Raw genomic sequence first — 23,340 nt, 5'->3', positions numbered from 1 at the left:
CAAACCAAAATACAGACTTGATAGTCATCAGAATAAAGTTTATCACACTATAGTGCCTAAAATACCCGTTTCTTACTTGGATGGAGTGGTGAATAACTTATGCCAGTGAGTTTTGTGTTTCATTGGCAGACAGTAACTTTTACTTTATAAGACCTGTACTCAGTTCTAAATTCTAGAAACAGCATGCAGTGAGCTTTCGGATAAATTTCGCTCTTTCTAAGTAGTGATTTTACTAAATACAGCACTTTCTTTATCCCCCTTCTGCTTTTGTTTTCAGAGCGAGGCATTTCAGAGAGAGCATCAAATTTATCCATGAGTGCCGGCTCGCAGGTGAAGGCTGCTTGGTTCACTGGTATGTATACTGCTTGCTAAAAAAAACTTTTTAAGGGTTTCTCTACCTTGATTTAGATGTTCATAATTTTAATAAATTAGTGGGCATCTCCCCTCTGTAGCAAAATCCTCTTGGACTGAATTGCCCCCTTTATTGAAGAAGCCCCAGAAGATTTGCAAATGCTGTTAAAGCCTTATGCTAGGACTTTTGAGTCTCTAGGGTGGGCAGCTGCTTGGAGATGAAAGGAGCCCATGGAATTCTTCTTGACCTTCTCTTATCAAACATTTTTATAGGATTGATTTGACTAGGAATGTGTTGGCTGGAGACTTATTTATTTCCCATCATTTTAATCACTGTATTGCTAAGTATTTTTCCCATAATCCTAATAATGTGATTAGTTTCTCCAACAGCTATTTTGGTGACTTCAGAGTTGTTTAAAGAAACATGTCTGAACAGAAATTGATTTTTTTCCCTCTTTATTTTCCTTAAACTGCTGAAGCATTCAAATGTTGCATTTGTTAATAGCAAGATCCTGATTGGAGAGATGCTTTTTGGACTGTAAAAAATAGAAAAGGAAATCCCACCCTGTTTTTTTTCTTGCTCTCTGCTATTGGTTGTGGTCTTTGTGCTATATGTCCAAGGGACGTATCTGAGTCTATATCTGCATCAGAGTCATCTCATGATTTGAACACTGGACTTGTACACAGGCTCTGAGCATAAATCCTCACTTTGCTATTGACTCATTACAGGGCATGAGCCATTTGGTCAGTCTTGGTGTATGGAAAACAGGAATAAGTAGTTTGAATAGTGATAGAGTTTTAAAAAACATATATTTAAATTTGTGAAGTATTTCAGAAACGTAAAATTATGGAAGAGTCTGGTAACTCTTTAGTGTGGTAAATGCAACTCTAACACATTCTTTATACTCTCAATAGAATTAGTTCTGAGTTTGTCCAGTGTTGTCCAACCAGGCATAATGAATGGTTCTTACTCTATCCCAGCTTTTCATCTGGGGAAACTGGAGTCCTGAGAGTTTAAGCTGCACAATGCAGTGGATAGCAGAAAGAGGAACTCAAGCAGCCAGACACTTATGCCTCTTACTGGTTCAGTTAAAGTTCATTTGGGCCCCATGAAATTGCAGCCTTCATTCATGATGGAGAGGAAACAGTCTTATTTCAGTGCTCTGATCTATATAAACAGATGAAAGAAAGTGGGTGACTTACTTCTGCCTTTTTAAAACCCAACTCTAACTTAGAATGTGTGCACTCTCCTGTGCTCTTGTGACTACTTCATGCTTATTTCTTCCTTTTCAGTCTCATATGAATTACCATCCAAACCTCACTTTCCTGATCATGTAGATTTCGTTCTGCTGCATTTGAAAAAGCAGCACCAGAACCATTTAACTCATATATTATAATATTTCTTCCTCATGGCAAACAACACAGCAGTCTGCTGTGATGATAAGTGATGGCTTTTAGCTGTGACAGGTGAAGTACAGCACTGCTTCAGTGTACTGCACACCCTTTTCCCTGCAGCCTTGCAGGTGTCTCCAGGAGTGTCACGCTGGTGGTTGCCTACATCATGACCATCACAGACTTAGGCTGGGAAGATGCGCTGTCTGTTGTCCGCGTGGCGAGATCCTGCGCCAATCCAAACATGGGCTTCCAGAGACAGCTACAGGAGTTCGAAAAACATGATGTTGATCAGGTAAATGAAGCACAGAAGGAGCTGTGAAACACAGTTCCAAGTCAGATCATGGGCTACTTCTCATTATTTTGTGGTGTGTCTGTGGTGTGGTTTATCTGACTCCCTGCTTTTGTTTTGAGGGAATGGCTTCTTAGCCCAGCCTGCTCCATGAAGGAGATACAGATAGATCTGAGGGTATCAGGGAATGTTAGGTGGGAGAAGGGATGAGGCACAGCATCTGAACACCTCCTGCCCAACTGTGCTGTCAATCTCATGGTTGCTTCATGTGAGCTAAGACACAGTTCATGTGAGCTAAAATTAACACCTTTAGGGGGGTAAAAGATAATGGGTGAGTTCTTAGAACACATCAAAAAGGCCCTTCAACATATTCATTTGAAATAGTAAGCAGGAAAGAAATCATCATCACAAATCTTTCCTGTCCAGGAGTTAAACTAAGTCCTCATTATGATTTGCATGTTGTGACCCCCTCTCACCTTCTGTGGCTAAGATTTAATGAGTTTTCTGATGTTTAGGGCAACTTCAGATATCGCCCTTTTTTTCCTTATTAGCCTTTGAACATTTTGTAAGACTAGGAGAGTCAACAAAAGAGTAGGACTGCCAAAGGGGTTTCATAAAACAAAAATTAGTTTCTTACTCCAGAAAAGCCCCATCCTACGCAAAAGACCAGCTCCCTGTGGGTGATTGGTGACTTCCACTTATGTTACCAACCTGCTGTGGCCATCCCTTCCATTTTCCATTGCTCAGCACGTTGTTGTTGTGTGGGCTTTTTTGCCTATTGTGCTTACTAAAAATAACAACAGAAACAAAGCAAAATCAGAAAGCAAAATACATGAGACAAAGGATGTTGGTTTTTTTTTTTATTCCGTCCCTTTCATTCTGCTGCAGAAAGCTCAGAGTTTAGAAATTACCATTTGTTTTGCATGATGCAGTTAGCAACTGTAAATATTTGCGTTTTCTTAATATTTAACTGAATGTTTCCTGGATTGTTTGGAACTGGTGTAAATAGTAGAATAACTGATTTTTAAGAGACAAAAGTCAGAGAGGGACTTTCCAGACTTGTCTCCTTCCTCCCTTACAGTCATTTCTACTCTAATTGGTTTGGTCTAACAGCAATGACAATTAAGGCTGTATGCAAATAGCCTGATAAAGACAGTAACGTCTCTCTTTTTTCATCCACCATGGACCGTGCATTCTGTCTTTATTCACTGAGGGGGAGGCAGTAGGTTGCAAAAAGAAGTGTCCACCTGTATTCACTGGCTGGGCTGTAGTTTCTTACCGTCTCTTGAGAGCAACCACATCCTTAGCAGGTGTCTGTTTACACACCTGATTTCAGTGGAATGATGCCATCTGCCAAGGGCGTGAACTTTTTTCAGATTTCAGCAGCATTTGGTGTTTTGTTGTGCCACTAAAGGGTGGTGGTATCCTGTGGGCTGTCTGGAATGTTGCCCTCTAGGTCCTGGTCTTATAGGATGAGGTTTAGTCACTAAAAGTCACGACACAGTTTGCACCTGTTCCAAACTTCCACATGGTAGTCTGAGGCTTCAGATTTGCCTGAGGACCTCTTTAAGGAATGGGAGGAAGTATCTATGTTGAGGTCTTGTCTCCCAATGACCTAGTAAATGATCTTTATGGATCAAGCTGTTCATGAGCCTCAAACAGAACAAAGCTATGAAGATTAAGGTTTGGAAAATTAATATTATCCCCACTGGGACACAACAGTTGGAATCTGTGTTTACTAGCTGCTTCTGCAGATAAGCTTAACAAAATTGTCAGGAACTGGACAGTTCCTCAGCTGGAATTGTCCTCAGCTGGTCTCAAATTCTTCCAACAGGCAAAGAAGTGTCAGAGTTGAGTGGATAGAAAAAGTGAACATGTGAAATTTCCACTTTTTCCTATGAGACAGAGTTACCTGTTGGCAGGTCCAAATCAAGGAAAAGGAGTGGGTAATTTATACAGTATGTACTTACGGAGCTTGTTGGCATACAGGTATCTCGTGGTAAAAAAATGTGGGTTTAAAATGAGATCTCATGACAAAAGAATTCATTTGTGTTACCAAACACAAAGATACTGCCTCAGCCTCTGAAAGCACCTGAGCTGAAAATTGCCGCAAGCTGAGGAAATGACCAGGGAAAAGGTCCCAGCATTATTGCCCTGCCATTGCTCGATTCTTTCTTCATCATTTGTATCTGGTTCCTCTCAAGGCAGGATACAGAGCTGGACTGACCATCAGCTGGGCCTGGTACATCTGTTACCAGGTATCATATTCAGTCATTCATATTGGTAACATATGGGGCCCTATTCTATAGCTTGTAAAACTATTTCTTTGTCTGCTGTTTCTTCCTAGAAGACACCTGGTAGGATACCCACACTGCATTTTTTACTACTGGTGTTTGTGGGCTCAAGATAAAAAACCTGTAAGAGTGGTTCACTTTTGGATTTCAACTTTCTTTCAGCGTAATGTGACTTGGGCATGTTGGCTGATCATATTGGCTTCCATGCTAATTCCTCTTATTGTTTGTGTATGCAGCAGGAACAGGGAGATTTTAAGTTCAGGATGTCCTTTCCCAGTGAGTGTTCCTTACTCTCGATTACTCCAGTCAGCCAAGCTGTTCCACAGATGTGTCATTTCAGGAGATGTAAGGGGTCTCAGTGGTTTCAAATATGTGCTCCTGTGCTGTGCATTCTTGTGCTGCTGTTGAAGGACATGCAATATTTGGAGTGCTTTTCTTAAAACTGCGTATGGTCCTAAAGGTTAGTGAAATTCTGTAGGACAGGAAGAAGAATTACTTCTCCATCAATTTCATGTTATTGTTTCATCATTTTGTATATGTATTTTTAATTTCTGCAGTTCAGGCAGTGGCTGAAAGAAGAATATGGGGAAAACTCTTCTCAGGATCTGCAAGAAGCCAAAAATCTTCTGAGCAAATACAAAGAGCAGGCAGAGTTGCATCAGACTACTGGAGGAAGGCAGTGGAATAACAACTTCTCATCTGTGCCATCACTCTCGTACAGCAACTACACAACAGAGACCTAATTGCAAGAGGTCGATTTTTTTTTTCTTTCCACTTTTGCAGAACATCTTGCCATGTTTTCCGTCCCATCTTCAAGACTTTCAGCAGCAAACCATGCAAACTGTTGATTTATGGAAAGCTTCTTGGTGACATTATGTATGTGTGTGTGTATGAGTGTGTTTCACACAGTTTTGTAATTTGGGCAGGATCAAGCTCTGTTTATGCCCAGAGACAGGATCCAGTTACTGTGGCTGGGGCAGTTTGTCTGCCAGCCACAGCTATATCCCCTTCTGCCCACATTGCCTGGCATTTGCTGTGAGGTTAGCTCAACTAACTCTTCTTGTTGTAGGCTAGCAAAGGGCTTGGAGAGATGAGGTCTGGTGATTCAAGCTGTGGCAGTTTGGCATCTCTGCACTCTTAGTGTGGCAGAAGTGTTACTGCACCTGAGGAAGGGAACTCAAGTCTGTGTCTCTGCTGCTCCTCTCACAGTCCACTGGCGAGTAATGGCGTGGAGGTGGGTGTGAACTTGAATGCTAGGCTGAGGGCTGGAGCAGGTGAGACAGGGGCCCAATACCTTCCCCCAGCAGTGGCATCTAGGAGAGAAGTGGGACAGACAGCTCTGAGTAATAACACCTTCAACCGCCACAGTTGTCTTTGCTTCAGTGCCCGTGAGACTGAGCTGTCGGCAGAGCTGCCACAGACCAAGAGCACCCAGGCTGTTACCACAGCTCAGCTGATGTGCAGTGATTTAAGCCGTGGTCCCTTGACTGTGCATCTGGTCTCCCAACATAAGCTTTTCTGGAGAGTAGTTTATCATGTCTCCAGAGCCGCTGAACTTCATTCCCCACGGAACACGTGCCTCTTCAGCACACGCCCCTGCGCGCACGATAACGCGTCTCCAAAGAGTGGGCTCTGTGTGAGTGCGAGCACCTGTTTCTTTGCTTGTGCTGTGGTTTGCTCTTTGACTTCAGCTACCTCAAAAATGCTGTTCTTGTCATTGTGGTTGTAAATGCAACCTTGAAAATTGCCTTGTGTAATCTTAATCTAACACTGAGTGAAGTAAGTGGGTGCGTGTGTGTGCGAGAGCGTGCGTGTGCATGTATATTTCACAAATGTCTCTATTTGAGAAGTTTGTTGTTTTCTTTTAAAAATGCTCATATTTCTCACTGGTTTAAAGATTGAGTTGTTGGAATTCAATTGTCCTGCCATTTAAACACCACTATGTATTTTGCTGTGATCAGATTTATAGGAATGCATTTGTACAATATATTTTAAACTAGGTTGAAACTAGGGGCCATATTCCGCTCTTGGTAACGTTGTGTGTTTCTGGAATGGAGCCATTGCCTGACTCAAGTGGCTTGTGAGAGTGTAACTTCAAACATGTCAGTAGGGATCAGCTGGGCAGTATATCGATTTCTGATGGTGTAATGTGGGGTGACCCTGATGCCAAGATCATGATTTCTTGTCTTTGACTTGGAGGATGGAAGGCCCACTTTTCTTGAAGATTTTAGAAAATTAAAAATACCACCCAAAAGCCACGATAGAAAACTAAACCCTTCATTTGTTCAAGTGTGGTGTATATCAGGCTAAAAGCTGAGCACTGAGTAGAAGCAATCAGCATACTAAATAGACTGTTGTGTCTCTTTCAATTTCTTCAGTACTCTGGCCTCCCATTCCTCCACAAGATTCCTCTGTGTGTGATTTCCTGCTTGCACGTGGCAGTGAATTTTTTGGATGGGGGCAAGGCTTTTGGCTGTTAAATATCTGTTGTTAAGTATCTTAAAAATAATGTTATGACTTGTGAAATACAGGTCATGCATATCAATAATTGCCTAAAAGGAAAAAAGGGAACGGGGTGGAACTGACCTGTCCATTTCATCTGAGGTCAAGCCTGCCATCAGGGTTCTCATTGCACTAAGTGCTTTAAATGTACTGAGCACGATGAGAGCAGGATAGTCATATCTTTGTTGCAGTAAGGGATGTTGCTGGATTTGGGAAAAGTGCTGGAACTGACTTTGTTTTCAAGCTTGCAGCTAAATGAACCACACCCTGTTTGGTATATCCAGCAGTTGCTCTGTGTTTGCCTGGTAAGAGAGGTATTTAGCTGTTCCTGAAGATGTTGATCTGCAAATAATCACTTAACAATTCCAGCCCAGCAGTGTCCACGCTGGCAGTCCCTTCTGTGCTCTGAGGGTAGATGGTATAATTGGAAAATGTTTTCCTCGGTAACAGGGTCTGACACACGTTCAGGATGCGGGTCCATTTGTTCAACCCTCTACTCATAATACGATACGTAGGGCAGCATCAGCCCATCTCCGAAGGGCAGCTTTGTCAGAAGTATTCTGCCTGTGGTCTTGCAGGTATCCAGCCAGCCCATCCTGCAGCTGGCTGCCAACACTGTGTATCCTGTACCACTCCTGGCACTCTTGTCCTTTCAGTAGTAACGCTGTGGGTGCTGGTAAGTTGGCAGTTCTTTTACTGTTCTGACACATACAAGGCAGAATGGGAGATACCTGTTTATTTTCATGTGTCCAAGATTAATCTGCACTGGTTTTTTTTTTTTTAAATAGTTTGATTATCTCCAAAGAGTCAGTCCCCTGAACAGGATTTCTTTGGAACTGAGTTGGGCTTTAGGGCCATGTAGCCACATCAGTGTGCGTTATGCTGCAGCTCCAAAGCAGATACAGGGTAAGCTGGGAAGATGGAGGAAATGCCGTATTGTCAGTGAGTGGAAGTGCTTCTCTCTTTTTGAAAGGCAGAAGGGGTATTTTCTGCAGTCTCTGCCTTCAGCATCTCGTGTAGGGGTCTGTGTGTACTGCATACTGCAGGTAAGAGCAGTGTAAGAGCAACAGCAGCCTAAGAAAACCTGAGTCTGGTGTGTCCATGTAGAGAGCAGAATGATGGCTTACTCTCTAATCACCACAGGGGCAGAAGAGAGAGCTACAGTTCTCACCTTTAGCCTTTTAGAGAGAGAGGGGAGCTAACACAGACTGAGAATGTGACATGATTTGTCTTCCAACCAGCCTTTCAGTGGCAATTTGTAGGACTTTCCAGCTATCTGGAACATGACTAGACCCAATTCACCTCTTAGCAGTTGGCCTTTGTAGTGTAGATAATGCATTCAGTTATTTTGTTTCTGTACTTCAAAACACTGTCCTCATTTTGATGTTCACTGGAAAATGTATAAAGTTTATAACACCTTATTGGATATCCAGATTTGAAATGTATAATCGATTTTTTTTGGGCTAAACTTGATATCCATGTGTGATTATAAGCAAATGTCTAGTGTTATAGAATGTAGGTAATGGGTAAATGCATTAATAGTATTTATTACTCTGTTTTTTAACCTGGAAAAAGTTGCTTCCTTACATTTTGTGGTTGAGTGGGAAGATACGGCAAATCATATCTGTTTTTTAAAAGGGATAATAACTTTGGTTGCTATAATGGCCACCACGTATAAAGATGTCAGTGAAAAAAATTATAGCAATTGTTCCACTAGTTTAAAAACTCTAAATCTGGTAAGCTTCTTGATTCTCTGTCTTCCTGGGCATCTTAGACAAGCCTTGATTGCTTTTTCCAAATGTTTGTATTTAATACGTTCTACAGTTTTTTTATAAATAAAATCAAATGTTAACACCTGATCTGCTTTTGTATTTCTTGAAATCAATGATCGTGTCCAGAAGGCTTCTACTGGCCTTGTTTGTATCCCTGGGGGTACAGTAAGAGTACAAGACTAACTCATTTTGGTGTTTGGATTACTTTTTTCCCCTGCACACAGACTTCGTGAAACTTCCCCTCTCTTCACCGAATTCTTCCAGGTGAGTTCAAGAATCTTCAGCACAAGCACCTCTTGGGAGTCTCCCAAGAAGATCTTGCATGTTGCTGTTTTACTGATTGTTGTTGGCCCATCATTGCAACAGGCTATGTGGTTAATCCAACGTTTTTATTATTTTGAAATACCTTCTTTTTCATAGCACACTGATTTAGGGCTTAATCAGCTGTAAAACCTACCTGGTTTTCAGGCTGCCAGTGCTCAAGGCTCTCAGTAGTGGTCTGTCAGAGGAAGCTGATGTAAGTGGCAGATGATTCTCAGGGGAAAACATTAAAAACTTATAGTGTAATGGAGGAAATGCCCTGTTCAAATTCCCACAGATAACTCACTGAATTTCTGGTTTGACACTACCTCTGCTAAGAGAGTATTTCTGACATTTGGGCAATTGTAAAAAAAAAATCCAAACCTAAACGAAAAAGCCCCCCAACCTGAAGGTATTATCAGTCAGATTATAGCCAAATCTCATGGCCACTTCAATAACTGCTGAAGGCTCAACTGTTTCTGCAGTGGGACTCCCTTATGAAGGCAGAATTAGATGTTCAGGCACAGTGAGTTTTGAATCTTCTCTTTTTTCCCCTCTCCTTCCTCTCCCAGCACTTGTTATTTTGTGTACTATTGGGAATGTGTGGATGGTAATTCCTAAAGAATCTTGGGCATTCAACTAAATCTGTAATATCCTCCACTAGAATAAAGTAGATGTGTCTGTAGGTATCTCTGAAGGGGATAGCTGCACCTTGTTTAAATACATTTCATAATACATAATACATTATTCATCTTCAGTGTAAAGGGGATGACTTGGAGTTTATTAATGTGTGTTTCTGTCCTCTTCGTGTTGTCCTATGAAGACACTTTAAATTCAGTGCAGCCTGCTATGTGACACTTGAATTAGTAGTGTAATTGCCTTCTTTCTCCCATCTGTTATCCATAGCAGTGTCTCACATATATGTGCTATGACACGGATGAGACAGAAAACATGCCTAAAGTATAATCTCTTCTGAACTAGGGAAACCTCATAGGTTTGACAGAAGGCTTCTCCTCTGCCTGAAGGAAAACAGCAGTTTCCAAATGAAAAATGCTTTACTGCTTAATCTTCCTGTTGACCACTTAGTACTTTTCAAGGGTAATTTTTAACCAAATCACATGCAAAAATGGTGCTGGAACCGTGGTGCTGTATTGCTGTTCCTGACTGTGTATCTCGTTCCCTCCAGTGTTACATGGAGCTTTTGTGAGTTCTGGAAAGGGGCAGTCTTGATCTGATTCCTGGAGTCCTGTCCCACCATACAGTGGGCTGAGGGAAGTAGAGGGCAAACCTGCATGTCCTTAGATGTGCTTATAATCTGATAAGGAGTTTCAGCTTTGCCAGCAAATTATGAGTCCTTCCACCTCCTCAAGGAGATTGCATTGGCAGAGGGAAAATGATGATGGTCTGTAGGAAATATTAGCATGAGGAAGATGATGTTGCACTGTGCAGTGTTTCTGTAGATACCCCTGGAGACACAAGGCACGTGACAGAAACAGCTAATTTCACACTTTGTTCCCAGCAGAGCTTTAAATGTGGGTCTTGTTTTCCATGTGGCCCAGCTCCTGTGCTTAACTATTTCACTGCTACATTTAGCTGTTCTCTCCAATATTATTATTCTGCCCTTGGCCAAGGAACAAATTCTTCTTTGTATATTTGAATGTGTGCTTTGCTCTAGTGAATTATGCCAACTGTGGTTTACCAAAAGTGAGGAGCTTGTGAGTAGCAAGGTGACTTCCTGTAGTTTTCCATGTAGTTTCTAGTGTAAATATTAGGAGTGGGCATTAATGAAGTGTGAGCAAGAGGTGTCCTTTTGCCATTGAGCAGCTGCATAGCTCAGTCCTGAGACTGAGCTGCTGTAGGAGACGTGGTTCTGCTCATGTGAGCCAAACACATCTGCAGTGAACTGGGACTAAAACTCACTTGCAAGCAGCCTCAAAAAGTGGGATTTTCAGCCAGACCTGAGCCCAGTTTCCATTTTAGATGAGACAATTATGAATGTGCAGGTTTGTATCCTCCATCATTTATTGAACTATAAGTAGAGAGATCAGAACCAACACATTGAAGCTACTTGAAGTGTGAAGTGTTCTTAGGTAGTTTGCTTGATTGGTCATTATTCATACAGGCATTGGCAAAGCAGTGTTAGACCTGAGAGGAGACATTTACAAATAGACCCTTTGAAATTCTGAGTTCTGATTCTCCTTTTTCCCTTTCTCTGGAAGTGACTTTTTATTTAATTTGTCAGCAGGTAATACAGCAAATGGGATTTTTGTTACAATTTATTACATTTATTTCCCTCCTTCCATCCTTTTTTTTTTCCTGTGTGTGGGTTTGTTGGTTTGGTTTTTTGTTGTTTTGCATTGTTTTGTTTTGTTGTTTAAATAATTAGTATTTATCCCAGACCACTTGAGTCAGGGTAAGTGCCATTGTGTGGCTTGCAAACAATTTGTTTCCTGTAAGTATATATTTATATGAATAAATGGTCTTATTATAAGGTTGCTGATTTAATTAATTGTATTAACAAGTACACTTTAGCTGTCTGTGTATCTGTCCTGGTATGGTTGGGGTGGTTTTCTCCAAAGCTTGATGTGCCTTCTGTTGGATATTGTCATCCTCTGTGGCCTTCTGGCTCTTGTACAGCACTGGATGCTTTGGATAAGTAACACTGATCCATGACAATGATGAGCCTGTCACTGAAAACATTAAAAAGGGATATTTTATTTCTGATTTGTATGCCAAAAAGCAATGTTCACTGGTGGACAAGCATCCTGTGCAGGTTACTACTGATTGCAAACATTTAATGTGATTCTCTCCCTTCTCTTTTAAAGCAAGATGGGACTTTGTTGAAAGTAGGGAAATCTCTGTCCTGTGTTTAGAGGAAGTATATGTTGAAGGTGTCAGGATTACAGCTGTATGTATGCATGCTCACTCTGTATTTTTCCAAGGATTGCATTTTGGAAGTCTTTGCAAGTTAGGTCTGCAGCATGTGACTTTCCCAGAAAAACAGCTTGTGAAGTTCCTCAGTGTCTCAAAAGAAGAAAAGAGAAAAACAAACAAACAAACAAAATCTTATTTTTGCACACATTTTTTGGAGGCTGTGCAAGTGTACCGCTGGTTAAGGCTGTATGAAGTTAACCATCAGTAATAAGTCTGGAGGACAAATGGGAAAAGGTATAACCACCAGTGGATATTAATGTAATATAGTAATGCACTCTAGACTCTGCTGTCACTGAAAGAGTCTTATATACTTTACAATATTTTCTTTTCTTTTTGAGTTGACCTTCATTTCCCTGGGTTGGTCACCATGCTTCAATATTTCCTTGGGAGATCTCACATGTTTCTAGCTGGGCTTCTCTCCCGTAGAATTATACTTCCCTGATAATGCACAAATTGCATAAATGGCATAGAAAGGGTTGCAAGAGCACCAGCGTTGCAGTTAGACAGGCTATGAGTTTCCACAGTCCTTTTTGAAACAAAGGACTTGTGGTTTTCACTTACCAGGAAGACATACTGAGTCTGTCACCTTTGTCCAATCCATAAAATGCTGGACTGAGACGCATTTGGGGTTCTGTTACCAAATCTCCTATCATTTGCTGTGTGATTATGCGAGTTGTTTCAGTCTGGTTTGCTTCATTTTCCCAGTAAAATGGGGAAGCAGCTACAACTTTCCCTGGTACAGCTTTGAGATGCCCCTGCTGAAAAGCACTGCATCAATGTTGGTTGTGTATTCTCAAATGACAAATCTGCCCTCCATCTCAGGGGTGTTAAAATATGTTTTTAACAGAGAGATCCTGAAGCGGGGCAAGGAGCTGTGGGGGTGCCAACACCTTCATCCCACCTGCATCTGAAGGTGCACAGGATGGTGGCTGGATGTAGATGGGAGAAAATTCGAGATCTTACTCCCCCAAGAACCGCTTGCTGTATTTCAACATGAACAATGAAGTGCAGCTGTCATAATTTCTATATGAGAAAAAAATGGAGTGAAGAGAAAGAGGCCCAGAGCAACTCTGGTTGTGACTGTCGTAGATGAAATTAATTCCTCTGTTGCATTGGTTGGACATAAAATCATAGGTAAAAATTAAATGGTTGGGATATGTAATGTGCTTGTGATTTCAGGAATGATGGGGAGAGCAGCAGGCAGAGGAGGAAAAGCACATGGCAAAAAAAGCATTGGAATAACTAAGGGTAATGTGGTTAGAGCTCCTGATGCATGTGCTGATATGTTCCATGTACTCCAGGAAAAGGTCTGCAAACTTAAAAAAAAAAGGGATTCTCCACAGTACTTTGGATATATGGCTATGGTGATAGAAAAAATGTGTTGTCCTGATTTTCTTATTCTAGAAAGAAAGTGCATATGGTGAATATATCTAATAAAAGCTGTTCTGGCAAATGAGAACTGAAGGAAGAACAAAATCAGTGTTTCCCTGGCCAAGCTGCTGCTGCTACTTTTGGACTGCTTCATGGAAGGCATGAATTTGATTCATTTCCAAAGACAGCTTGGAAACTCCAGGCTGCAGAGGAAGGGACTCCCCCCTGACTTAGCTGTTTTTCTCTGAATGCATTGCCCTCTGTGAAATGCCGTCAGTGCCCCCTCTCAGGTAATTTCTGAGGCAAGGTCACTGTGTGGGGACTCAGATGGAGTGATCAGGGAGCCTCAGTGGCTTGAAACACATTGAACTTTGTGCAGGGTTGGGGAACTTGCAGTGCCTGCTCTGGGCACCTCAGTTAAACAAGAAAACTTTAAATTTCCAGCCAGAGTAGATGCAAACTGTGTATTGGAGAAGCCCCTGTCTTTCTACTGATGACCAAAGTCTTTGTCCTCTCCGGGGTTGCCTGGAGCACTAAGTCGGGCAATAAGAAGCCTATTAATCCCTCCAGGCTTTCCTCCCTCCCTTCAAGACTGAATGGAGGTGGTTGCTGGACTCTGTGCTGATCACTTGTTCAAGAAAGCCGAACAGTTTAATCAATTTTTAATTGTAAGCCTGTATATTGGGGTGATTATAAACTAATAGATGATTTACCTAGCTGAAAATAACTCATGTGGGGACCAGGCTGTGGAAATAGCAGAGGTAAGAGTAGGGAGAGCATGGTTTGGTGAGTGCTCTGAGAGTGATTTGCTCTCTGATAGGAAACAATAAAGGGGAGGAAGAGACGGTAATCGGTGAATAAATCCACACAGCTCATTTAAAAATACCTCCTTTTTTGTGGCTTTGGTTACAAGAATGCTTTGTGGTTGGCTGTAGAAGAAAGGCATTAGTAGCTGTTCTAAACCAGGCATTTTCTAATTTAATATTTCATGAAGTACTGTGAACCTCTGAGCAAGAGAATTTCCACCTGTGTGCTTGGTGGGGGAGAGGGAAGGCAAGATGGGCAGTGGATATTTTAAACAAGAAGTTGCAATTAAAGCAAGAAGGAGCCTTCTGTAAGTAGTGCTAGTCTGCAGCTACTTCTTTGAGCAGGGATGCAATGACACACTAGAAACCCCATTTCAACAGAAGATGCCAAGATGATGCCTGAAGGAAGCACTCGACAATGGAGTTGTGTGAAATGGCTGCACTCTCCTGGGAGATGGTAATAAATAGGGTCGTGTCTCCATCACCTAGAGTGAAACCTGCACGGTGAGGAGGGTTGCCAGCTGTGCATCCCAGCTGGTTCTGTGCTTCGACACAGCCTGCCCTGGCTTGCCAGAGGGATGATGAGCTGGGACAGGCCCACGGCATGGTTTACTGGCTGAGCTGTACCCCAGGGAGCTGGGAGCTGATTGTGCACTGGAGACACTGAGCTGGTTCAGTTTGGGAAAGGATTAGCCTGACCACCTGCAGGGGAAGCTGTAAACATTGAGTGCAACCCTAAGATAAGCCTTTAATGCACATTTTCAGAAGCCAACAATGCTTTTGGCAGTTTTGCTTTTTGGCCATCCTTCAAAGGAGAGTGATCAATATTCGTGGTCTGTCCCGTGTTGCTGCAGCTTTATGGAACAGCAGCTTCACATTTCAGGGATGACTTTGGCCAGGCCCTGCAGGTACACAGCCATTCCTGGAGTGGAGTCATAGCAGTCACAAAAAGGAAGACCCCTGCTATGATATACCTTCCCTTCCACCTCTCAGTAATAACTAGGTGTGGGAAGAGATTATGAAGATCCCCTCCAGAGAGGCATAATTTATTTATTTAGACTAGACTACTAATGGAGTATAGCACAAAGTTAAAGTTTCAAAAGATCTTCCAGCAAGGTGGTGTATCCATCTGATAGCAGGAACAACAAACAAGAGAGTAGTTTGAGTTATGCAGGTATCTGCTGCAATCATCTTTAAAAGTAATACATAGCATTTAGTAGAAAAGCTCGTAGTCATTGTAGGACTTTGGGTTGTCATCAAATTTCTCTTTTTCCTATGGTCTTCTAGAGCTTTGCATCAGTGACTCTCAGTTTCTGTCACTGTTGGTGTGTTGGGCAGCCATGGTGCACACTTGTGAAGCTCTGGAGGTGAACAGTCATAACAGACAAGCTGATCTTAAGGGGGTTTGTGGTGCTCTAGTTTAGTGAAGGCAAAGAGAAAAGCATAATGATGTTTTTAGAGGAAAGCCAACTCAGGCTTTGATTTTAGTCTGTTGTTTTCCTGCTGCTTTATCGCAAGGGAAAAGCTCTACAAACAAATAGGCACGTGTGGGAGCTGGAAGGAAAAATTGAAGGAACTTTGAGGAGCCGTGTAAGTTTCCTGAGAAAGACACAGTGAGGTAAAGGTTCTGTTCTGGAATTACTGAGAGGGCAGAAAAGATGGCTAATATTGCATGTAATCAGAAAACTGAAAGGAAAAGGAAACACTTGGAGAATTACATTGACTTGTACCTCAGTGCATCAAAAATCCCCCCAGAACCCAATAATGACCAGGTGGTTCTAGTCCAGAGTGAATACAAAACTGGCTGCCAGTGAGCTGCACTTGACAGGCCAATGGTTAGAGCACCATTCCAGTATTGTGGAGCAGGAATACGAGGAAGGATGAATGCATCGGTAGAGAGTATTGGGCCCAACGCTGTTCAATATCCTCCTAAGTGATCTGAATGATGAGATCAAGGATGCCCTGAAGAAATTTGGTGATGATATCAAACTGAGAGGGGAAGTGGACACTTTGGAAGGTAGAGACACCCTGCTGAATAGCCTGAAAGAGCAAGTGAACAAGAACCTTTTGAAGGACAAGTGTAATATCTTGTACCTTGGAACACATAATCCAGGACTGTATCACAGGTTGGGATTTACCCATACCGGGGGCTGGTCCTGATGGACAAACAGCTTGAGAAAAGAAGGCTCAGAGAGGACTTTATCACCATGTCCCAGTATTCATTGGGTGAGTACAAATAAGATGGAGACTCCCTTTTAAGTGGAGTCATGGGGAAAAGATGAGGGGTAACGGGCGTAGGTTACTTTTGGGGAGATTACTGTTAGTCACAAGAGGGAAATGTTTCACAGTGAGAAGAATCAAGCATTGGAATAATCCCCCCAGGCAAGTGGTGGATTCTCCAAACGTTGGATGCTTTCAAGAATCAGCTGGACAGGGCTGAGCCATCTTGTCAAGACCATGCTTTTGCCAAGAAAGGTTGTACCAGATTTCCAAGGGACCTGAGGTCCCTTCCAGTGTGGTACTCTGTGATTCCATGGTAAGATTTAGGACTTGCAGACTTAGGCTACATGAGCCTATGCTGACTTTTGATGTTCTCCTGAGCAGCTCCACTTGGTGCTGATATTTTATATTTTAAACTCCTGCCCATAGAGAAAGGTGAAAGGAACCAATAACCTCTTCTACCTTAAGGTCTGAGGAGCTTCATGAAAGTGCACTGAGCTGAACAGTTCTTCTCAGTACTGCAGGTGTAACATCAGATCGTCTGCTTGTGCTCTTTAGTGGCACCAACAGCTATCCTCACCCAAGGCCCTGGAGACATCTGTGACCTTCTTTGTGCTCTGGAACTGTGAGTTAGTATTTTGAAGTGTAAATTTATTGACTGAGAGTTGCTAAAAGGATCCTATTTGATCTCTGGCAAGTGTCAAAATTATGAGAACTTGATTCAAGGCCACCTTTGAGGGAAGAGGAAAAAATTGGTCCCAAGCAGAGCCCTTTTAATATGGATTCCCAAATGAGCCTCAGGCAGCAATAGTGATGTTCTTGAGTTCCCTGTAAGACACTTTTTTTTCCTGATGAGGACAGCCTGTCCTGCTGCTTCTCCAACACTGTATGATATGTTCCTAATTTGCTTTATGAAAAATAAACACCAGTCTTGGAGCTTTCCCAGAATCCACCTGACAGGGCTTTATCTGAGTGCCTGATGTGGAGGCACACACCTATCCCGCGTGTGGGATGACAGGACTACCTAGGCACTGGTCTCTGTCACACATTGCACATTAAACTCATATTGGTCTAGGCTGGAGTTTAGATGGATTGGGAACAACATCACTGAATCTGTGTCCTGGGACTGCTGTCAGTCATGTGGTGCTGTCAGTGCTGTGGTGACTTGGAAGCAACTGTGGCAGTAAAGTCCTTGCCCCAGAGATGCCTCAGAAACCCAATACATCTGCCATTTTATGTGGAGCACTTACTGTACTCAAGAAGCTTTACTGTGTCAGCAGGGAATTTTGTTTGCATCCCCTTAAAGGATGCTGTCTGTCCTTTTAAAAAAGTCTTTTAAAATATCATTGCCTTGCAGCTGTGGAGGGAAACCTCATAATTCACAGCTACTGGGGCAGTGTAGCAGCAGGCAGCCCCTTGCATTGGCAGGACCAGGACTGTCCGTCCCTGTGCAACAGGCAGCTCCTGGCCTGGACACTTTGTTCCCAGTGAACAAAGAGGGGGAGCTCCCCCCCAGTTCAGTGTCAGCAGGATCTGACTTCTGGTGCTTTGAGTTGCAGTTTAGGGCCACCAAATGGTCATTTCTTTTTTTATTTTTTCCCTCTTTCACAAGGCAGACAGCTGCAGCACCAGTGTGGGGGAAAGGCTCATGTAGCAACAGAGAGATGTAACAGGATTTTGCCTTGCATAGAGGTGCAAAGGGATTTCATCTCACTTCTCATATCACCAATACATTCTCCCATCTGCAAGGACTGAATGAAAGAAAAGGGTTAGAAAAAGTTTAAAACAATGTAGCACATTTGACAACATGCTTCTTACAGCAACCAGTGGCAGTGACTTGTGTCCTTCTGGACAGTGAGACCTGGGGAGCACGGCAAGAGGATTTCAAAGGCCTGGTAAGGCTGGTAGGTCTGAAAACCCAGAGGTGAACTGTCCCACAATAGGCCTGAGGTGCTGCAATCAAACCAGTGGCAAGGTATTCATGCCATCTTGCTGGGACCAGTAGTCCATGGTGCCTTCCTGCTCAGTCACAGCCAAAATTGCATTTGATATAACCAAGTGCAACAGACAGCTGGGTTTTTCAAGGGCCAGTGTATTTATTGACCAAATCCATAGCAAAAGGAAAAAAAAATTATGTAACAAAATGAGTAATGCTGAGTGGGTGAGGGAATTTCTTGGTGTTTTCTAGCATGCAGCTACCTTCAGCAGAAGTGTGTGTGGCTAAGATTTCATCACTGACAATGTGAAAAAAATTATTTTGCTTCAAAAGGGAAGCATTCCCCCATGCTAGTAAGTCACCCTTCAGAGCATCCTTCCTGTTCATGCTAACCATGAGTAGCCATGCATGCAAAGATCTCTTCTTTTTTCACCACTAAAAAAGAGCAACCTGGTACAAAAGTCAATGAAGGAGGCCATCCAGGCAGCATCAGCTGTCAACAGTCACTGCAGCTGTTCAGTCCTCAGAAGGCACCGTGGGCCTGCATCAACTGTCAGGCAAAATTAAGAGAATATTCAGAATTTTCCCAAGACAGAGCAAAATAAAGCCACACAGGCAATGTGTCTGATAAGGGGAGCATTTCCCATGTCACTGGAAGGAAAGCAGCAGTTCACTGCCATTGAGAACTTCCCCATGTACCTTTGCAAATTTGCCCTTGGTGGTCCCAGATGCTGTTCCCTCATGAGACAGTTGTGGATACAGCACTACACTTGCCATGGCCCTTCCTTTTCCAAGGACACCAAAAGCTGCTGTGATCTGGGATGAAGAAGGGTGGGAGGAGATGTAGCAGTGTATCATTATTCTGATTTCACATCTTCATTGTTCCAGAAGACATTCCAAAAGCAGCCAAATCTCTTTTTCTGAAGTGGCCACAACGTCTCGGTGCTGTGAAGTTCCCTCCTGTCTTGTGACAACATTTCAGCTCTTGTGCATTTCCCCTCACATTTAGTGGGTTTATCCTCCATCACCCAGGATGAAAAACGTGCCAAAGCTGCTTTAGGCTGAAAGATGCTGACATCCCAGTAGAGAGGGGTTACTTCAAGCTTGTCAAGCACTCTCCATGCTCTTATTCCCTCTCATTCCCTCTCATTTACAAAGGTACCTCACAAGGAGGACTGTAACACAAATGTCCCAGTTGTCACAGGACTGCAGAAGGATGGATTTCCCCCTGCAGGATCTTGCACTAAAGCCCCTGCCCAGGACAGCTGGCTAGTGGAGTGTTTTGTGGCCTGCTGATCCAAGGGCTAGAGCTGAAACCACTGAGCATCCAGTGATTCATCTGGTGGTGTGCTCTAAAGTGATTTTTGATTGGATTTCCTGTTACATGTTTTTAAAACTTTCAGAAAGCCTTCACCAGTTTATGTACGTGCTAGACTGATCATTGATAGCAGGAGAAATTCTGACTTGCTGCCCCCCATTCTCGCCCTCCACCGAAATCCTTGTTTACAAAGACTTGTTTCCTTTTAAATCATTCTCCTGCACATCTAATAGGGCCGACCTGCTTCTTTCAAAGTGAAATACCACGGTACATTCATTTAGGGCTTGATCGCTCACTCCCTGTAGATCTCAGCCAAACTCACATTGCACCCCTGTGAAAGATAAGCCACGTCTCTCCTCAACAGAAAACTGTAGGCACGTTATTTTTGTTGCTGTCCAAAGAAGAGCAATAGATAAATTGGTTTGTCTTTTTATTTAAATACACTAATTTATAGACCTCCTTGCTCACTAAGTATTTTTCCTTTGGGGCTCTGGGTTCCTCTTTTGTCTATCAGAAAGAAGAATGTAACAAACTGCTAGACCATCACCACCTCCTTCTCACAATGATCTGCATGTCATCACCATCTGTTCAGTAAATCTGGGCTGGGGATTTACCCCTTGCTAATCAAGACAGGATGAAACCGAATTATGCTTGAAATTGTGAAGCTCCAATATATACAGTGTTGTATGTGCCCCAAGTGTGCGACTGATGATCCTCACAGTTTCTTTAAAGCAGGGAAATCCTAGTGGCACCCACACCTTTTGTGACTTTTGTGAAACTTCCCAAAGCTTCCTTCCACCTGAGTTCCTGTCTCTGTCATTTGAATTCTTGCTTTGCACTGCTTTTCGGAAAGATGCTCCAGTTCAAAAGAACAGAAACTGCAGACAGTTTTAAATTTAAAGGACGATTGTAGTAGCAGGAGCAGAATGGATGATACATATGCAGTATATATCTTGTGGGTTTTTAATATTTAGTGCTTAGTTTTTAGTGAGTTTTCTAGTTGTGCCACCCTAATCCCTCCCTCTCCAAGTAATTTTGTTTTTTAACAGGGTTCCTTGCAGTTCACTTCCTTGGAAACAGAACCTCAACCCCAAAATATACAAAACCAAACTGATCTTTTGAACCCAGGAAATTATGTGGGTTTGAACTTAGACAAAAAGGAACCCAAGCACACTGCTTGCATCTGCTAGTGTGAAAGCTGGCAACAATAGGTTAAAGAGAAAAGTGTTTAAAGTGGAGCCTCCCTTCCCCTGGGCATGGGGCTCTCACAGCGTCCCAGGGTGTCCAGCACTTGGAGTGTCATCCAGCCACAGACTCTTGACAAGCTCAGAATGTGCCAGGAATCAAACAGTGTGTCAGCCACACAGGGCTCAGTGCTCCCCAGTTCCCTGCACACTCACTTCTTCCTTGCTGGAGGAATGGATTTAAGACAGTGATCCCAGCGGTGTCCCAAGGAAGCCACACAGGTGACAGCACCCCTGTCACCAGCTCTAGACTTGTCCCACAACAGTCATCCTGGCCCTCTCCTTGTGTGCCCCACAGTTCAGAAATGCACTCCAAACACGGAATGTTTCCAAGGCAGGAATTCAGTCTTTTCCTTGTTCTTTTTTGTAATAAATCATGTTTAAATCAGGTACCAGCTCTGGAGCAGTCCCCCTTCTCCACTATGGTGAAAGTCCATCCCTAGCTAGGCCTTTTATTCTGTGATCAAACTGCAGTAAGTGGTTTTGTTTGTCAGTGCTCATCATATTTAGGATGTCTTTGAGTGCAGTCTATAAACTGCCTTTATGGGAAATACTCTGAGGACACAACATAGCTGAAGAAATTTGGGTGGGCTGATGGTCTGAAGCTCCTACCTGTCACTCCATCTTTTTACTGCAAATAAAGGAGGTTGGATATGAGAAAACCTATAAGTCAGATTTGCCTCTTCCACTGGATGAAAGGTAACACAGGTTCCTGGGTGACAGTGAGCTGGACCTGTTTCTCCAGGGAACAGGGGACACACGGCCACTCTGTGCCTCCCATCATGGGCAGGGGACCACGATTCCCTTGCCTCCATTCCAGCAGTCCTGGGCAGTCCTTGGTAGCTGCCCTGCAAAGATGGGATCTCAGATTATCTGAGTAAAGGGACACATTGCTCTCAACAACCTGCATCAGGTGCTTTCCTTATATATATATATATATATATATATATATATATATATATATATATACTTTAATTTGAAAACCACTTAATTTTTTTCTTTTCCTATACTTTTCTTCTTTTTTTCCCTTTGGATTCCTGACTGCCGCTTGCTGATGAAAGTAGCTGGAATACCATAGGTTGAAATGCTTTGGGGAGCTCAATCAGGAGGCAAGGAGTCTCCTTCCTTGAGGAGCAGGAAGTCCATAAAAATATTGCTGTTGGTTTTCAGAGGTGAAAGTGTCAGTCCAGGGTTTCCAAGCTCTTGGCCTGACATCTGGACACTGGGGAAGGGCACCACACTGCCTGTGTGCCACATTGGTTGGATGTGCTTGCCAGTTTCTTCTCTCCAAAGGAAAGCCACAGAATAGCATTTTTATGTGACGTCAATTTGCAGATTTTTCTAAAAAATAGATTTTGCAGTTGATGCATAGTCTTACATTGCAGTGGACTTGGTCAGTGCTAGGTTAACAGTTGCACTTGCTGATTTTAAAGGGCTTTTCCAATGTAACTGAATCCATGATTCTATAATGTCTCAGGAGTGAGGACATGTGGTGAAGGGCTCTTTCAGTCCTGTGCACAGGCTGATGTACAGAGGCATGAAAGCAGCCTAATGGGAATTGGTTTGAAATATTCTTGGCTGTGAAGCAGAGGGGAAGTACAGGAAAAGAAAACAAAACATCCACCAAATCCACCTAAAATAGTGTCAGCTGGGCTACGAGACTCTTCTGCTTGAAAGACATAGCTATGCTCACCGGTTTGGTTTATTTCTAGTAGTTTCAAATGTCTCTGCAATTAATATTATGGAAAATACATGACTGACTAGTACTGTTTTAGGAGTCACTATTTTAAATGGAGAAACTAATCCAAAATACCCTTCCAAAATGAGAAGGCAGCTCTTATGACACGAGAAGTCAAAGTTACTACAATAGATGATATGTAAAATTGTTTGTTTATTTTTGTTTAAGTCATGTTGAATTGCTTACAGAGCAGGTGCTTTGTTGGAATAAATAAAAGTAATCAGAAATCTGCCCTGAATTTCCACAGTGTTTCTGAATTAATTCAATTACATCCACAGACATCTTTCTGATGTATGAATGACTTTTGAACTCAACCTTATGCCTCAGAGCTGTTGACTGAAGCTGTTGACTGTGGTGTTGTTGGGAGGCTTTAACAGCTTGGGTTTGTTTGGGTCTGAGTTGTGCTGCTGCTTTGGGCAGTGGAGGACATCATTCCACAGGGACTTGCAACCAGGGATTGGCAAAGACTTCTGAGGCATGAAAACCCCATGGTAGAAACCTATGGTTGCCACCAGCAACCTCCAACTCAGAAAACAGGTTTTGGGACAGCTAAAGTTGTGGACAGGTGGCTGTGGGCTTTCCAGAAATCCATTAAGGTGCTTAATGCACTTCTGAAAATGTTTTTACCAATGTCATTTGTCAAGGGCTTCTGCATAAGGTTTGCTGGGTTCCTCAAGAGCCCTGCTCAGGGTCTTCACTTGAGAGGAGAGCTGGGGAAGGAGCTCGCTTGCTGCCAGGCTCCTGCTCACGGGTGGGCCTGCTCTGGGCTGCAGCCAGAGCGCAGAGGGCCAGACCTTTACTGAGCACTGGGACCTGTCCCCACGAGCACCCTCCCAGCAGAGCCATGGCAGATGGAATGCCAGGGCAGCC

At 42.9% G+C, this 23,340-nt stretch overlaps 1 protein-coding gene across 4 annotated transcripts in view; it reads left to right on the top strand.

The window, feature by feature from the left end:
* Window positions 1–8,690, top strand: part of DUSP22 (dual specificity phosphatase 22) — a 43,425-nt gene extending 34,735 nt beyond the window's left edge. For all 4 annotated transcript variants that reach the window (XM_063401366.1, XM_063401392.1, XM_063401374.1 and 1 more), the window contains 3 exons: window positions 278–352; window positions 1,867–2,038; window positions 4,887–8,690. In XM_063401366.1, the coding sequence (XP_063257436.1) occupies window positions 278–352; window positions 1,867–2,038; window positions 4,887–5,072 (433 nt within the window). In that variant the 3' untranslated portion in view covers window positions 5,073–8,690. The remainder of the gene's footprint in view (window positions 1–277; window positions 353–1,866; window positions 2,039–4,886) is intronic.
* The last annotated feature ends 14,650 nt before the right edge of the window (window positions 8,691–23,340 follow it).

The sequence above is a fragment of the Prinia subflava genome, chromosome 1 (assembly GCF_021018805.1).
Source record: "Prinia subflava isolate CZ2003 ecotype Zambia chromosome 1, Cam_Psub_1.2, whole genome shotgun sequence".
Classification (NCBI taxonomy): Eukaryota; Metazoa; Chordata; class Aves; order Passeriformes; family Cisticolidae; genus Prinia; species Prinia subflava.
The sequence above is the reverse complement of the archived record's forward strand: the minus strand, read 5'-3'. Positions and strand labels throughout refer to the sequence as shown.